This window comes from Gasterosteus aculeatus, chromosome 21, assembly GCF_964276395.1.
Source record: "Gasterosteus aculeatus chromosome 21, fGasAcu3.hap1.1, whole genome shotgun sequence".
Taxonomy (NCBI): Eukaryota; Metazoa; Chordata; class Actinopteri; order Perciformes; family Gasterosteidae; genus Gasterosteus; species Gasterosteus aculeatus.
In genome coordinates, this window is record NC_135708.1 from 12,900,181 (window position 1) to 12,919,161 (window position 18,981).

An 18,981-nucleotide genomic window follows, 5' to 3' on the forward strand; every position below is an offset into this window, starting at 1 on the left:
TGACACCACCCTCATTGGACTGATCTCTGGTGGGGACGAGTCCGCCTACAGGTGGGAGTCTGACCATCTGGTGTCGTGGTGCAGTCAGAACAACCTGGAGCTCAACGCTCTAAAGACAGTGGAGATGGTTGTGGATTTCCGGAGGAACAGAGCCCCACCTTCCCCCATCACCCTGTGTGACTCCCCCGTCACTATTGTGGATTCCTTCCGTTTCCTGGGCTCCATCATCACCCAGGACCTCAAGTGGGAGCTGAACATCAGCTCCATCACCAAGAAGGCTCAGCAGAGGTTGTTCTTCCTGAGGCAGCTGAAGAAATTCAACCCGCCAAAGACGATGATGGTCCACTTCTACACGGCCATCATGGAGTCCATCCTCTGCTCCTCCATCTCCGTCTGGTACGCTGCAGCCACAGCCAAGGACAAGGGCAGGCTGCAGCGTGTCATCCGCTCTGCAGAGAGGGTGATCGGCTGCAATCTGCCGTCCCTGCAGGACTTGTTCGCTTCCAGGTCTCTGAAGCGAACTAAAAAGATTGTAGCCGACCCCTCCCACCCCGGACAGAAACTGTTTGTGCCCCTTCCATCTGGCAGGAGGCTGCGGTCCATCAGGACTAAGACCTCTCGCCACACCAACAGTTTCTTCCCGTCGGCAGTCGGGCTCATCACTGAGCCCCCACTGACTGACTCTGACATTCCACCGGTCACTCCCCTTCATACTCTAACTGTCACTTTAACTGTAATTTTCACTCATTTTCACTCGTTGCTTTGTTGTCATTCGTCACTTTGTCACTTGTTCGATAGTGCACTTTATTTTTAAATATTTTGTAACTTTTTTAATATTTTTAACTTTATTCTCTTGTTTTATACTAAACCCTAGCCTTATTCTACTAACCCATTGCATTAGCATTTCATTTTATTTTATTTTATTACTTGTGCACTGCTGTCTTGTTGTCTATTGTCACACTGTCTACTGTCACGCACCAACCGCCAAGACAAATTCCTTGTATGTTTGACATAATTTGGCAATAAATGTTTCCTGATTCCTGATGTGTGTCTCCTTCTCTGTAAAAAATCAAATTCAGCGCAGCGAAATATTTTGCACACCAGAGATTATTTTTGTGAAGTTAGAAGGGGGAAAAAGTGATGACAGCAAGATACTTAAACCTTTTTCCTTTTTTCGACTGGAAAAGTGGAAGTGCAAAGAAAAGTATTTGCATGAAATGGATTTTTTGAAAGGGTTCCTCATTTGTCAGCCAATATGTGAAGCAAAGGATTGCAGTTCCCTTTGTCACCAGCTCTTTTTAGAAGCTGAATGCCGTTAATGAGAAACGGAAAGGAATAGCAATGCTCAAGATATTGGCTGCGATGGACACAAAAGGTTGTTCAAATTTCCCAGCTTCCGTTAGAATATCGGAAAACACCTTGCTTGCACAATTAAACACGTGGATTAGAGTATTGATGAAAATGTAGATGTGCAGTTCAACCTCAGTGTTTTGAGTACTGTAGAAACGAGGAGCAGGGACAGAGATGTGAACTCTCCACTGTGATAGGCTGCATGATATTAATGATACATATGAAAACATACAGATGCAACCATACAATCCAAGTATTTAGAAGAAACTAGAAACTGCATGGTTAAATCAAAAAATTCAAAAAAACGCACCATTATTTAGCCTCAACAGGAACTTTCAACCCTGGAACAAAAGTTAAATTACCTTCTGCCCGCGGCGGAACTTGGTTGTGTTCCTTCGACCCGAGTGGGACATTTGATTCTGACCAAGTGTCAATAAGTGTTTCGCCAGAGGAGATGAAGGATCTCTCCCACTGAGGCAGCTTTCGTCCTGTTCAATAAGTCCTGTGCCCGTTTGCTGAACTTTACTGCCGTGGTTTCAAGCACGGGACATGAATAATATAAAGCTGCTCATTGCTCTAAAGCCGTTAAAGTATTTTGCTGCCTTTAGTTTGTTGGAAAGCGGGCGGATGAAGCTTGTCTAATGTGTGTTGAAGTGCTATTTTGTAGTGGTAGACCTGGTGGTAATTTTCAGTGTTTGTTTTACTTTTTTTATCAGAAACATTGTGTAATTTGCGACGCATCACAGTAGCAAAAGACCTGCTATGTTTCTGAAATAAGCCAATGGCGTTGGCGTGAACCCACAGCCTCGTGTGTCCCTACACGAAAACAAAAGATTGGTCTATTCAAATTTAAAACGTTTTAAAGATTCATCATTACAAGAGTTTGTCCTGTCACAGAAGAGGACCAAGCCCACGCAAACACAACCACCCACAGTGCTTCACACACACACACACACACACACACACACACACACACACTTCTCTATGGCCCTTTGGTTTCGTCCTGTACACTTGTCCATAAAAACAAAAGACCAGACCAGCCCGAACTGATTTCCCCTGACTGTGTTAGGAGAGAGCGCACACACACACACACACACACACACACACATTCATACACTCACGTGCGCAAACAATGGTCCTTACTCTGCGCTGGTCGAACAAAGCATCCAGCAGCAACACGAAAACATCAGAAAATAGATTTCTCTTTCTGTTTTTTCCGTATTTGGTGATCAGTTCTCTGGAAAGGCCTGACCCACACACACACACACACACACACACACACACACATGCTCTCACACACAATAGGTATTCACCGGCTTGCACACCCTCTGACACACAGACGCACATTCAGGAAATGAATAATATGCAGCCATGGAGAATAAGTAACTGAGGGGAAATAAAAGGGAGAGCTGCAGACAAAGTAGATAACGGTTGTTTTATGCATTTGTGTGTGTTTGTGTGTGTGTGTGTGTGTAAACCGTGTCAGTACGAATGCCCGGGCGTGTGTATGTGCCAACATGCGCGATTACTCTGTTTACATGTTGAGCAATACGTGTTTGTGTGTGACTGAGGAGACCACGTGGGCATTTGGTGACCCGCTGAAGTAAAGTGGCTTGTTGTTTGCGCTCTGGCTCTCAGCTGCCCTCATTATTTTACTTTTTCCCAATTTTCCTCCACTGGTCTCTAGGATTGCTGAAATCATGTGACAGCGCTGCGTTGTTTTGATTCCCATCCAAGATTTGCTCCTTAAATTGGCTTATTTCGTACTTTTTAAAACACATCATAGTCCCCTTTTTTCCAGATTCTTTATGCATATCTTCACAAGGCTACAAAAAATGGGAGTAAATATTTTTCAGTTACGTACCAGAATGATTCCTTTCCTTTTTTATTTAAGAAATACCGCAGTACATTTAAAAGTAGTTTGATGACCAAAGCACAAATACACGTAAATGTAGAGAAAAACACACAGATCCCTTAAAGCGAGCGCACACACACGTACGCGCTGGAAAAATGCCATCTGGCACTTTGTGGCATTTGTTGCCAAAAATTGCCTCAGTTCTTGACTAAACAAAATGTCAAAGTGTCTAAAGCTGTTAAGTTGACGAACACTTCACCGACATGGACGGACACACATGAACACTATATGAAGTGACACACACAAATTCCCAATTACTCAGTGGATGCCGGTTAATGATTGGGGCTTTCGAGGAGATGGAATTAAATGGTCGACTAAGCAGACTTTTGCCCGGCGTTTGGCATTCAAAACTTTTTCCTCATCTTTATCCTCCTCCTCTTCCTCCTCCTCCTCTCAGTCCCCCTATCCTACCTTCTGCCCTCTGCTGTGCAGAGTAATGCCTTTGAATTGAGCTGTTCATTCAGCCAAGCACAGATAAGTGCCGTATAGCGGGAGGAACACAATAGAGAAAAAAAGAAAGGAAGCTGGAAATTGGCGACGGAGCTTTTGGGTTGAGCTGAAAAATGGTTCTGTTCTCTCCCTTTCTATCTCTTATACCTTGACGGGCAAGCAGAGGAAAGTGTCAGCCGGACCAAAAGAAGTAAAGTCTTAGGCACGCAGTCAGCTAAATCCTCAGCAGATACACAGTATTCAGAGTTTTTATTTTTTTTATTATCATTTTATTTCCAACTGTGAAATAAGCTTACGGCTGACATCAGGTTTTAAAGCTGCAGAAACTGTTTAAATGGCAAGGTGATGTGTGGGCGGTCTTGTGTACGTGTGCATATGTGCCCCATGTGTGCATGCAAATTGATACATTTGTGCTTTTTGTGCTTTAAAACCTGAGCCAGAACCACAGGCGTTTTTTAAAAAACTGAATAGTATTGCAAATATGCAATAGACAGCACAGGATTTGAGTGGGGATTTAGAAGATTTTAGAGAAAAGGTGAAGAAAAAAGTGCGCCAACAGGTCAGCAGGGTAGTAGTGGCCCCAGTGGAATAATTCAGTGCTGAGGACATACTTAAGTTTTTTTGATTCAGCTCTCATATTCCACGGACGTCATTCCCGACTCTGCATTTCCTATGCAGCCCCCAAGCAGCCCGTGGCTTTACAGGAAGTGCCGACGCAACTCAACATTCACTGATGCGGATGCGCGGGTAGGACACTGAGGCTCGGTCTATCGCTCTGGTTTTGTCATGGGGGGGAGACATCTGTCCTCCCAGTGGAAGACGGGCCTGTTCAACACAAAGGACATTTTACAATTTTAAAATTGTGTTTACAATTTTTCCAATTGACTGTTTCTTGGCACCTCGAGTGAGTCTGTTAATCCTGAACTTTAGGACGTGTGTACCTGCAGAAAATAGGAGCTACACTCAAAGTACTGGAGGGCTCCCTGCAGAGTCATGCGAAGCTGTATGAAAAAGTCTGCGTTTGTTGTGTCGGTTTAACCTTTTGCCTGGATGAAGAAAGATTATAAATGAAAGTGAGGGAAAGGCACAGAGGAGATAGAAGCTCCGTTCCCCTCGTGTCTCTGCCCTTCCCACAGTAGAAGCACAGTAGCTTTGAGTATAGTTTGAACTCTTGACCATCTCCTCCTTTGCAGATAGCCTATCTTCAGGGGTACAAAGAGGTCACAGAGGAGTCAGTTCAAAGCAGGCGGACTAAGCAGAGCTTTTCCGCCCCCACACTCATCCACTGCCCTGCCCACTTGGCGTCTTATCTAGAGGAACACACGGCTGTCTAGTTTGTTTGTTCTCCTCAAGTGACCTGCTGGGCTTTAAATGAAGCCCACTCTCTATTGCAGAGGCCTTCAACAGGGGGTCCGCAAAATTTTTGGTTGATAAGATTCAGAATCAGAATTGTATTTATTGTCTTTAAATACACATTAACATGAATCCAACATATTGTAGTGAACTGATAAATTGATGGAGTTAAACTGTGTTCTAGGTTTCCGCTATGCTGCTCTGTCCCTCTTTTCTGCTGCGTGAACCCAAATGTATACCTACTATTTACATATTTGGCCGACCCTCGCTCATTAGATTGCTTCACTAAGTAGGTCAGTGTCAAACATATTACAACAAAGCAGAAATAACAACAGGGGATCTGTGAGTTCCTTGAAATTAAGCTTTGCCTCAGCTACACAATTTTACAGAAACTACAGTTTATGTTGTTGTTTTTTTTAGTGCATCGCTGCCATTACATAATGAAAGACATGATAAACTGACAAGAATCCTGCCGTCCTCGATCCTCGTCCTCGGCTTGCACGCTTTATTGAATGTGCTAAGAAAAATCATCCAATCACTCTTCTTTTGGTTAAAGGCAAATACAATATGTTGTTTTTCCAGAGGCAGAGACTGAGAATGTGTAGAACGAAGCGCTAATATGACAAGGAACCTGTAAACCGCATCGGCTACAAGCGCCTGTGGATCTTTCCCAGACACCAGACCCGAAATATGAGATGAAATGAACAGGGACTGTCTTAATATCCACTCCGAGCTGAACACAATATGCAATTTCCTCTTCAATTCCCCTAATGTCAGATTGTCTTTTGGGGGGCTTGTTGGATATGTAGATTCATAATTATTTTGTATGTTTTGTGAGCGCGCTTCTTTAGGGCAGGATGTGGGGAACAGAACAAACACTTTTGCTCCCAGTCTCAAAGCTGCTTGTTTGACTGCAGGCTTGTGGCTTTGATGTACTTCATTTCATTGCGTGTGTGTGTGTGTGTTTGTCTTTACAGGCCTTCTCCGGGAACTCCAACTCGGAGAGCTCAGTCCGCCACGAGCTACAGCAGGGAATCATGGCGCGCTTCCTGAGGCTCGTTCCGCTGGACTGGAGCGAGGAGGGACGGATCGGTCTGCGGGTAGAAGTTTACGGCTGCTCCTACTGTGAGTCAAGACAAACACACATATTAACTAAACATATTCAGCCCAATTAGTATTAGTAAGAAGTATTTATATGATAATAGTTCAAACAAGTTTTGTTAACATTTATAATTCTTCATCTATCGGGAGAGCCCGATGATTATGTCAGCTTCGAAAAAAAAAAAATCATGTCATGTACCAACAAATGCACAGCACAATTACAGACACACACACACTTAGACACTGTCTTTTGCTTTCTAACAAATGTATCATCCAGGGAACTGACTCTCTCGCAGCCCCTTTGCTGTCATCCCATTAAAGGCTGCCAAATTGATTTTGATAACAAATTTAAATTAATGCTCTGCATAAATTACTGTTAGAAGTGCCTCACGTACATCTTTCATTCCGGAAAATGCACTGCACTGTGTTTTGATATGGTGGTGAATGCGTGTGTAGGTTTAGCGGGTGAACACAGGGGCATGTATTGCATTCAAATCAGTCGTCACTCCTTTGAATATCTTTCTCTCGTTTTTGTTTGAGAGAAAAGCAAGTCAGTAATGATAAAGATGACAAGCTGTGGTCCTCACACACAAAAAAACGCACTCTGAGGTCATCATAGTCAGTTCACTGCAGACAGTAGACAACTGCTCTGGTTGGTGCAGAAACTCTAGTCTGCTTGTCCAAGCTGGGTTCCTGCCATTTGTCACCTACTTTACATAATAAATCGAGTGTGGATAAGTAATTCAGACAAACACTAACTGTTATACAATCCACCTCAAATCAAGTCTTTACTATCTCTGTGTATAAGGACTTTTTTAAATGGATACAAGTTAACTTTATACAACAGTAAAAGTTGTAAAAGGGATTTTGATCCATGTTGGGTAATAAACTCGGTTTGTTTGTCACTGCTGCCGCTTGTAAATTTGAAAGTGAGTTAGATTCATTGAAGACGAGATTTATTGTACATTTACACGTTCTGCGGCTTCTTTTCCGACTTGTTAATCTTCTTCAAACAAGGAGTCTCATACCGTATTAGTATGGTTTCTGCAAACAATCTCCTTAAATAAAATATTAACGGATTGTCATTTCCATTTGAACAAATAGGGGGTTTGTGTAGTATAATCTCTTCCTGTTACCAATTACAGCGGCCATTTCTCTTTCAGACAGTCCTTTAGCAAAGATATGGCTATTTTAATATATTATACACAATAGCAGAGTTTCCCCCTTTTCCTTCTACTGTTGACGTGACCTTGGGCCGCGTGTGCTCTAGTGAAGGTGCTCGTGGGCGGGAGGGGGAACTCTGCGATTAACCTTTGCTTTGGGATGTAAATGGGTTTCAGCTGTGTGAAATAACGCTTGATGGAATAGATCATGTGTGAACCCTTCCTTAGATTTTACCACATTTTTAATAGAATACACACATGCAGCCCTGAGGCCAAGAAAAATCCCCCAAACGCTTGTTATATCTTAACATAGAGGTAAAATCCTACTTTCCTGTTGCACGTGAGACCTAATTTCCTATCTTAACTTAAGAAATACTAATCATGACTATAAATTTGATTTTTCAGACCTGACTCTATGAATGTTAGTGCCTGCCTGTGTCTTTGATTAAAATCTCCCAGTAGGCTACACGGAGTAGATGAGCTATAATATCAACAGCTCTCCCATGTCAGTGGCTGGCTAACTAACAGAAAACATAACTTACAGTCAGGTTTAGCTATAGAGTCTGAGGCACAGTTTTTAATGGACCATTTGTCTTATAGTTAATATAAGAAACCCATTAACACAGTCTTTTTCCTAAATATATTTTTTTCATCAATCTACATAAGAAATCTAAATGTCATCAACAACTGAGTGGAGCGAAGATGTCAGGCTAAGTTTCTGTAACATGACCCTGATATCCTGATAACAGACACACAAATCTGTCAGCCCACAAAGCTCTCTTATGATTATGCTCGCTTCAGCATTCAGCAAGAAGATGAAAACTCACGCATTTGTCTGTTCAACTCTGCAGTTCACTCAGAACACTTCTGGTAAATGTTTTTCTTCTTCCCGAACCGGAGATAGAATAGAGGAGTACAGTGTTGGGCACCGGCAAGGGCAAGAGGATGAAAGAAGAACGCACAAAAGAGAATTAGTAGGAGGCGGGGGAATCGGATATAAATAGATGTTATGTTCCCAGCATAATCACCAAATATGTTGGTTGTAGATTATAATTCTGGGTTTTTAGAAATGTATGATAATTAAAAGCAATACCTTATTATGACTCACCCAGGACTGTGCAATGAAAGGATGTGCAGATATGTGTCCGTGCCAGAGCTAGAGGGTATAAAGGAGTGAGCCACCATGCTAAGGAATTTATGTGCTTATTTGCATTTGGATTAACACAAGGATCAACCGAAAATCAATTATTTCATAGCTGAGTCAGGTAATAGTAGAGCCACTATACAGACAAAGGGAAGTGGGACGGAAACACAGTTCAAATTTAATTTTCTCCTCAAACGAATCACTGTCATGCAAGTAGAAATTCTAATGAATGCAAGCGTATCTTATCTGACTTCAACCTGTGGCTGTTATGCCAACAATACTCTAAATCCACTGTCAGGATGATGTATCGCCATCATTATCTGTCGAGTGCAAGAAATGTACTTATTTATATTTCTTTATTGTAACCATCTATTTATGGAGCATGAAGGAAAAAATACCACGGAAAAAGAAAAACAGCGTTATTGTAGCCTTTAGGCTTTAACGTGCAATAAGTAAAGTGAAAACAGGGTTGAGACCAACATTTATTTCCATTGTGGATAAACAAACAGATAATTATTTGTTTTATCATGTTTTCTATTGAATATAAAAAGCAGTGACCAAATTCAAACCCGAGCATGAAGCAAATTGAATATTTGATTCTTACCAACAGCCACAAATGCAAATACACGTCTAAAGCACACAAACCTCATCTTAGTGAAGGCTGGTCATACTGTGAGTGATCTGCTTTTGTGCTTCCATTCTTCCAATTTGCCGCTTCCCCAATGAGACTAGTTGCCATGGATACAATTTAACATGCCAGTTAAGTGCACCTTCAATTTGCCCTGACATAATGCAGGTGGTGTCCCTGTGGTATTGATTTGCATTGGCTAATTGAATTGAGGTCTTTTTTGTTTTATTGTGAATAACACAGTCAAGCATTTATGCAAAGTGACACATTTTTAGACATTCAATGTGAAGGACAACATGAGTAGTAAAAATGTAGTTGAGTGGAGAATGACTACTAATATAATACGTACTCTTTTACAGTACGATACTTCACTCCATTGGATTTGATATCTTTCAGTTTAACAACTCACTTAACAAACTTTAAGTGACATTTCTTTGTTATTAGCATGCCATCAACAGCCGTGACACTTTTCTCTTGACACGCACCACACGCGGCCATCGTCGCACTGCAACATCAACCTCAAATTTTCAGATTGTGATGAATAAATAACTGCCAAGGAAATGTCTTTGAAGATATGATTGGCTGTCACATGCAGCTGTCTATGGTAAACCACCATCTGGGTCAGGGTCCGAAATGGCATGGTCTCCTGGGCCAGAGTCGGATATATTCTTGTGTGCACGCCGTCGTCATCTGGCTTCACAGCAGATCGGCACTCACCCGCTCCTTCCTTCTCTTTCGCTCTCATTCTTTGCATCTCACAGCGCTCTGCAGTTGGTGGAAAATTCCTCCATCCCCCGTAAACCGAGCACTCCGCCGAGCTGGCAAGCCTTTTTCTGAGCAGCACATCTAGATCTGTAATATCTCAACAAAAAATACAACTGCAAAGCTGTCAACTACCACCACCATTTGCACCAAAAAAATGTGACAGCAGAAGATGATGTGTTGGGAGCGAGATAGAGATAGAGAGAGCGATGGGAAAAAGAAGTGAACAAAGAGAAAAGAAGAAAGAAGTAGGATATTTAAGAGTTGCGCAGAGAGGAGACTTAATAAAGGGAGTAAAAAGATGAAAGTATGAGGGAACAATAACTGGTGCAAAAAAATCAAGGCCATAAAAGCGCTGAAAAGAAAACCTGAAAAACCTGTGAAAGGCAGCATGGGATAATTTGGGGAGCGCTATACTCTATATCCCAAACTCAGTTTTCCGATGATAGCCCGTACCTAAACTCCCGTTGACCTTCCTAACAATCACACGACACAGACACAGGCACAGCCACACATACACATCTTCATTCACCGCTTGAACAGTTGGGATGACGATCAAAGGAGGCCTCAGGCACTGCAGCTTATTTCTTTTCCGAAAACCCCCACAATATTGTCTCCTTTCTGCCTTGTCTAGATTCTAACATTCATTTTTATGATTAAATCTATAATTAGCTAAGTATATTTAACATTTTGCAGAATACGTGCAGCTGACTAGTTTGTTGAAGTGGCCCCATGAACACAGAGAGGTTTTCATGGCCGGCCGATTAGACCCTCTAATCAGACCCTCAGGTTGAAGCTGGTCAGACTTGTGGCCTGCAACCAATGAGCCACATGTTTAAAATGATCCCCAGGATTTAGTTTTAATGTAAGGACCTTTACTTACCTACCTTACTCAGCCCAGTCAAAGGTTTGCATGTGTGGTGAAAATAATATGTGTTATAATTGGTATTAATTGCTTTTCTATAGGACCTTTAGATACATGACAATGCAATACTATAGGAAATGTTTACTGTGAACAAATTTCTTTGCTAACAGTATTTGTTCTGTTTATGGAAAATATTACACAGCAAAGTTAAATCCTGGCTCTGTTTCATTCAGATATCCCAGTGAGACATGGCAGTGTGATAGTGAGCCAAAGTGAATCAAGACCCAAGACACAAATAAAGATTTTGTTAACAATTGCCGATTGATTGACCCAGTCTTAAAAGAAGATTGGCTTTAGTTTGGGATGAGGGACCTCACAATTTACATCACTTATCAGCAAACCTTTCCGGTCTTGCCTCCCTCATTTTCTCTTGCTGTTATCTTTGCTGTCTTTCTGTCGTAATTTCCTCTTTCATTATTTTTGTTAATAGATCTCTTTTGTCTGTCTATGTTACCTCTTTTTTTAGGGGCGGGCGTGATCAACTTTGACGGACAGGGTGTCATCTCTTATCGCTTTAAGGTAATGGATGTTATTTTGATAAAAGTATTTGTACCCGTATTGGTCTTCTTTTTCATAAGGTGCATTTTTTGACGCGTTCAGGTGAAGAAGATGAAGATCATTAAGGACGTGATCGCACTGAGGTTCAAGACGTCAGAGAGTGACGGTGTGATTCTTCACGGGGAGGGACAACAGGGCGACTACATCACCCTGGAGCTTCGCATGGCCAAGCTGCTGCTGCAGATAAACCTGGGTGGGAATACATACATGTCGTCTACTCAGGACAGGCAAATACAAAGCGTAACGTATTAGCAGCCTACTGCCACAATGTCTTCAATATACTTTTACTAAACTTTGGACTGGTACTGCAGCTACTAATTATCAAATTGATGACTAAGGCCAAGCTGTAACCACTCTGACTCTTGCGCAGTCTAATGACTGTAGCAAAACTATATTGGTTGTGGATTTTTTAATATCCCTGCCTGATAAGTCACAAATACATTTTGTGTTCATTGGTCCATGTTAAGCTAAGAATAACTTTTAAAATGAACGCACATAATTTAACTGCTGTTTGTACCGCCTGACAAATCATCACGTTATTACATACTGCTTTCTTTACAATATCCAATGTCTGTGCTTTTATACCTTGTTGTATTATAACATGTTATCTACAGGCAGTAATCAGTATGGATCTATCCTGGGGCATACCTCTGTGACCACCGGCAGCCTCTTGGATGACAATCACTGGCACGCGGTGGTGATCGAACGCTACCGGCGGAATGTCAACTTCTCCTTGGACAGTCACACTCAGCACTTCAGGACCAACGGAGAGTTTGACCACCTCGATTTGGACTACGAGGTGAGAAGCGAGTACCACATAGAGAAAAAAGAATGAAGGGACGTAAAATATGAGTCTCTCCTTCGAAATAGACGAGGAAATGAATCCAACAATTATGCCTAAATACACACATACAATTATAGATAGTCTCAATTTGCACTCTGTGTTTGATGGTTTAGTTTTTCACCTTTTAAATCACTTCCAGGGTTCCATCTTCTCCAGGCTGCAGAAGCACACAAAGCAGTGCGTTTGAATTTTTCCTCTTGAAGTCTATTCGGTAATTCCCCGGCTTTAAACAAACCTGGCCGTGCCGGAGGGGAGGTGGGGGGGTCCTGTTAGTTATTGTATGCCAAAATGCCATGTTAAGTATAGCGATCCACTTGAGTTGTCTGCCTGTTATAGCTAGCAGGCTGTGCTCCATTAACACTTGAGGTGTCCTAGTTTGTAACTAATGATGGTGTTGTGAACAAAGTCTAATAGAAAACTGCGGCAAGATATTTCTTTCGCCGCCTTTGGCAACGCTGATTTCCAAGGGTGAGCAGTTTTCACATCTGAACACCTTGAAGAAAATCGCTTGGAGTTTTAGGGGGGGGCTGTTTGATCATTTTAAACCTGTGAGTGACAGAATACTATCTTTACTTATTCATACCTGTTATTTGTGTTGAGCTACATTGCTAGTCCTTATGTGTGACACTGATTTTGACAACTGTGGTGGTATCTGGGCTTCATCTTTCAGCCCAGTGCATTTATACCACCCAGGAAACCTGGTAATCCATGCAACTCACATCATTAATGGCATTCAGTGAAGAAACACAAACAGTAACTAATAATACTTAGAATAGGTCATTGATTCTGGAATGCTTAATGAGTATGAAATGTGCGTGTAATGTGAGTGTGTGCAAACCGCTGCTTGCAGGTTGTGTGTGACCTTTAGCCGCGATTGCTGATTCCGGCGATCTGTTTCAGTGTCAAGTGGGATACTGAGAAATGGGTCAAGACAAACCACGGTCCAATTAAACTGAAGCTGTTAAATGAAATGATCTTTAGGGAAATCTATACAACAGGCGACAGCCTTAGTGGATCTTTGCAGAGTTATTGCCTGACTGAGTCTGTGAGTCTTCTGAATGTGACCAGCTTTTCGAGTGTGCCACAGTATTCCACAAAGCCCACGCTCTTCATCTTCTGCGAGTCTTTGTGTACGCGTGTGCACGTCTGTACGCGCTCTGCCCCCATTTAAGCTGGCGGACTAAATATCCGGATGCATTTGTGTCCACCCTCAGCAGTAATTACGAAGACTACTGGAGCGTCCCCACAGACACAGACAAGCACACACGTACACACACACACACACACTACTTGTTATTGCGCACCTCTTCTCAGAGGAATGTCTGAAAGAAAAAAAACACATGTTCGAGTGTAGAAGAAATAAGGAACGCCGTTTACATTTCCATCAGTTCTGTGTCCTTCAGCGCTTCCAACCAGATGCCGGTTTATTGGCCTCCATCTCCTCAGTTCTGCCCTCATTGTATCTGTTCCTCGACATCTGTCTTCTTCCTACAATCGTTTCTCCCACTGCTGCGCCAATCATATTTATATAAATATAAAATGTAAATGTATAATTCATTCACACAATGGACCTACAGGTGGCACTACAAAATTAGTCATGGACACATCTCTATGACACCACATTTAAAAAATGCCTTTATTACTTTACACATTCTTCTGTAATCCCTGTTTTTAGGCTAATGGCTGAGCAATGAAACCAATATAGATGATTTGATTGCATGTTACACTAATGTTGTTGCTAGTATCTTACTAGAGGTAGAAGCTGATCAACGATAAAGGTATTCAAAATCTGTTTTTCACTATCCATCTCTTTTCATTTACCTGCACTCTGCTCTCCTTTAGTTGAGTTTTGGGGGTATGCCGTACAGCGGGAAGCCAGTCGGAGGAGGAAGGAAGAACTTTAAAGGCTGCATGGAGAGCATCAACTACAATGGAGACAACATTACTGACCTGGCCCGCCGAAAGAAGCTGGACACCTCCAGCTTTGTAAGACGCTCACACACACACATTCTCTCATACACATACATGAAATCAAAAACAGAACTCAATTGCAAACATATGAATCTAAAGAATTTGAAGCAACATGCCTCTAAATGCAGCTGAAAAGAAAATATGCTCATTATTGTCCCACTAACTCTGTTATCTGACCTGAGTGAGAGCGTAGTTTATTCACCGCACCAAAATAGTTTCACAGATTCCTGATGAATCGGATAAAACTCTCCCATGAGGGCCGCCTGCTGTGTTTGCCTCCGGTCTTTGTGCTGTCTCTTGATAGAATGGCTGTACTGACTTTGCATCTGGGTTGTTTTCCCGTATCTGAAACCCTGAAAGGTTTTTTATTCTTAAAATTAGTCCCGGTTTAAAGAGCGTGTTTCAGAACTCTCGTCTTTCACCTTCTCAAGTTCTTCCTCAGTAGTGGACAACTACAATCTTCTTCTATCTCTGGTGAATTGATTGAACAAATAGTGGCAATGATAAAGTGTGTTAAAGCATCACCACTAATTATCTAAGATTCCTGCAGACATTTTAATCAAAGCAGATCTGCTCTCAAATTTCCAAAACAACACGCACACACATACAAAGTAAGGGGGAATCGCCTATAGCTCATAAGGCAGATCAATATACTGCATTTGTGGATGATTTGATTAAGACCACAAGGTTGTGGAAGCTCACTGGTAATTAGGGCCTGAAATCCTCAATGACGCGTGTTTTCATCCATCACACAAACAGTGTTACTTCACAACCGTGCTCTCAAAGACAGGATTGGACAAAAGAGGAATTTCTTTGGCAACGTGCACAAGCAACATCAGTCTTTGAATCCAGCTTCAGTCAGGAACATCTGAAGGGAAACTTGTAGTAGATTCAAAGCAACAAACCACAGCGAATAAATACATGATGAAGTGGCAGGACATTGAAAACCTTCAAACAGCTTCACATACAAGCGTACACTCTAGAGATTTATGTTTGAATTTGCTCTTGGAGACCAGTAAATTTCACTGTGTTGATTTCTCTCTCTCTGAATCTGTGTCTTGACAGCGTAACCTGTCCTTCTCCTGCGTGGAGACCCACACCTTCCCGGTCTTTTTCAATGCCACCAGCTTCCTGCAACTGCCGGGTCGGGCAAATCACGACACAATATCTGTGAGCTTCCAGTTTCGTACATGGAACCCTGATGGGCTCCTCCTCTTCAGTAATCTTGATGACGGCACGCTGGAGATCTCCCTGGAGGACAGCAAGGCTGCAGTTCATATCAATGTTACCATGGGGACCAGAAACAACCGCGTAGACTTATCGTCAGGTAAGATTGCCAAAGTTTACAACTAAACATTAAACTGGAAGCTGTGGACGGCCAAGGAATTAGAAGCATATCAAAATAGCTTTAACTGTAATCTTTGTTTTCAAATGATTCAAAGTATCACAGCCGCAAAACTTTGGAAATACAAAAAATGCAGTATATGGTTGAGTAAAGTTTAATGTAGGATCTTTTTTTAAAAAGCTAAATTGACTTCTTGCATATGTGTATATAACTGTTTTTCTGGTGTTGCTTAAAAGAAAGTTCTGAATTTCTGAAGATTGATGTTTGCAGACGGGTGCATTTAATGATGCTTGAAATGCAGCTTTTTTTGGTCCTGGACATTATGTTTCCCTTCTTTTTACCAATAACCATCTAACCACTTGGGGTAAATACATTTTCTGAATGCAAAAGCTCTAATTTGCACCGGTCTTATAAAATGTTCTCTCTGGACATATGACACCAATACAACCACACAAGTGCTCCGTGATGTATTCATTTCTTCTGTTTTTCTTGTGTCTGCTTTATGGCTCTCATCCGTATCCGAAATAATATATCACCTTTGGATACTCAAGAAAAACGGTGAACCGAAGCAAAATATTTAAGTTTAGAAGTTTTAAGTTATATATATATATATATATATGTTTTTTTCCCCTTTGGGCCGTATCCAGAGTGGATGGAGGCAGTAGATGTTTCAAACATCCCTCTGCCTGCATTGTAGACAAGGAAAACAAGTAAATCTTTCGGATTGCATTTGAGAATAACACAAGATGCCTTGATATCGAATGAGCTTCCTCCTTGTTACTGTATATGTGTACTTACTTGCGTATAATCTTAACCTTCTCACCATTTTTAAAGTCAAAATAATAGCTTTTTCTGATGAGATGTCTGGGGTGCTGTATCTCTTATAGTTGCAGCTTTGTTCCCGCGGCACCTTTGTAGGAAGGTCTCTTGACTTGTATTCTGCCTCTTTATATCAAACATTATTGCCACACAAACAAAAAAACGTCCTTTCTTGCTACAATACTGCTCTCACCTTGGTCGTTAAATGTTTGGAAGTTTGAGTTGTGTAGACCCGAGAGAAGAGCGAATGATGTATGATTCCTATTTTAACTATTGTATTTTTGTAAGTTAGACGTGTGACCGTATCCATCCTCATAGTAAAAATAAGACTGTGTTTTTAAACAAGTCTGTCTTCCAGCCTCTCCTTCTTTCTCTGTCCCTCTCTCTCTCATTCCATAGACACACTATTATTTATTCTGTCCAGCGCTGCTTTAATAAGCCATTATGCCCTGGGGCAGGGATTATTACAGAGTAACCCTCTAGGCTAATTGGGCTTGAGCCTACGATTACATCAGCATTACTGGAATATACAGACACACAAACACACGCTCCCCCCTTTGATTCTGTTATTATTATCTCTTAGAAAGAAAAGCCACACCAGCTTCTGGCTTCAATGACACAGTGGGAGATCAGTAAACTTGTAATGAAATGCTTAGTCCCTCTTAATGGCAAATATACTGGAGGGAGAGACGTGCAGATGTGCACACACTAAGAGGGAAAAGAGAGGTCCTCACAGAGACGACACAATCCAGTGTTCATCTCCCGTGGGGATAGTTAGCTCATGACGCTATTTAGCAACAGCTTATACTTTTCCTTCAGCACACTGGGGCGCCAACAGCTTATGAGTCCACACCAGGATTCACTCTGTGCAGCTGATGGACCCATTTTTATTTTTATTTTTTCCTGATTTGTAATTCGTCTTTGGAGAAACTTTATGACGAATGAGTAGGGTTTGTTGTCTGTGGTTTGTGAACACAACATTCCATGTGCACCACCCACCAGGGGACAGCCAACCCCCAAATTCGCTCTGGTTGAAAAGAGCTTTGAATGCTTAGCATTTTGCCTCTGTTGGGATCTGCGCATGGGGCGAGTCTGCTTAACAACTAAAACATTGACATCAATAGAAGTAATGATTACAACAAAGATAATTCACAAAATAAGTAAATAAATGAGCCGCACCCTAAAAAGGGTCGAATAACCAACTATGAATCAAGTCTCATAATTGATATTTCCTTATTGAGTTTGAACGCTGGGCTACGCACACCTGCACAGATAAATCAGAGAAAACTGCGCTTCTGTCAACTTTCTGTTAAAAAACAGTTGTCTTATCTCTTGGTTACTTTGTTATCTTTATCTTTGTGATTTTGGCTTTTTCTTTGGTTGTCGGTGACTTTACACCGACTCCATTCCGCAATGACCTCACATGTTGGGACGCGGCCATCTTTGTTTGTTCGGTTTTTCTGCAGGTATACTGGACGACAAGGTAAAATGAGAATCCCCTAAAGCTCACATGACTGGGAGTGGAGCTGGCTGTCAGTGTGTTGGCTGACAGTGCGCTTACTTTTTCATTTTTTTTTTTTTTTCAATTATTTTAACTGCGTTGAAACCAAATCTAACAACACAAAGGTCATAACTTCCAACCAGAGTATTTTATAATTTAGAGAAAAAAAAATGTTGAAATTGAGGTTACACTTTCGTTCTTTGCAAATGAATTGAGCGTTGCTGCGTTTCCGCGAGTCACGTTTAACTGTTGGGTTTCTTGGGTACGCAACAGTTTATCGTGGACACGCGAGCCAGATCACGAGAGTAGAAGAAGCTTTCTTTCTTGTTGAGCTGCTTAGGCCGCTGTGCTCAAATCATATTAGCTTAGTATGTATACATGAACTACGGAACAATACTTTTTTGTTTAGACCTTAAACAACCATTGCAGTATTGTAAGCTCCATCCACCAAAAATTGATTCTTCTCATGTTCTTACAGAATCAAATCAACTTGCTTTCAATTCAAGTTGCAATCACTGTTGAAATGAAAGAATGAGCTTCTTGGTTTGCAGCTTTTGTTGCATTTGTGATTCTCTGGCTCTTCCCAAATAGCAGAGAGATGGGCTTATTGAGAGCCTTATTTAGAGACAAACATTCAACAAGCCTATGAGACGCAATTATTTGTCTTCACACAGGTGTTGAGCAATAGGACTCATTAAGTGTGTGATGTTGTTAGTGTGTCAGCATTGCTAGACAATTGTGTGCGCACACATTCCAGTAGAATATATCCATGTTCACAGGTGTGTTTACTTGGTAGTCTACTTTTCACTGTAGTGGCTTTTCATTGATCGGTATTGTAAGAGGAGGTTTTGTTTAATTCGGGACCAAAAGGATATTTCATCAACCTTTTTTATGCTTGCTTAATCTGGCAGTTTAGGAGCATTAAACTACCAGTATGTAATTTCCACAGGGTTTTCATGAAACAAAAGTGTGTGTGTGTGATTACTTCGTAGACATTCCTGCTGGGACTCCAATCTTATTTTCTCATCAATTTGCTTTTACTTATGCGTGCATCCCTGCCGCTCTGTCTCCAGTCAGGGTAAAATAATAACTTTAATGTTGCAGCAATGCAGAGACATCGTCAATTCTGTTCAAACTAATTTATTTTGGGAT

At 41.5% G+C, this 18,981-nt stretch overlaps 1 protein-coding gene across 1 annotated transcript in view; it reads left to right on the forward strand.

Moving 5' to 3' along the window:
* cntnap2a (contactin associated protein 2a) overlaps positions 1-18,981 on the forward strand; it is a 241,430-nt gene that overhangs the window by 113,492 nt on the left and 108,957 nt on the right. The window contains exons 4-9 of the mRNA XM_040166691.2: positions 6,046-6,193; positions 11,258-11,310; positions 11,392-11,542; positions 11,964-12,148; positions 14,036-14,179; positions 15,230-15,491. Coding sequence (XP_040022625.2) covers positions 6,046-6,193; positions 11,258-11,310; positions 11,392-11,542; positions 11,964-12,148; positions 14,036-14,179; positions 15,230-15,491 — 943 coding nt within the window. The remainder of the gene's footprint in view (positions 1-6,045; positions 6,194-11,257; positions 11,311-11,391; positions 11,543-11,963; positions 12,149-14,035; positions 14,180-15,229; positions 15,492-18,981) is intronic.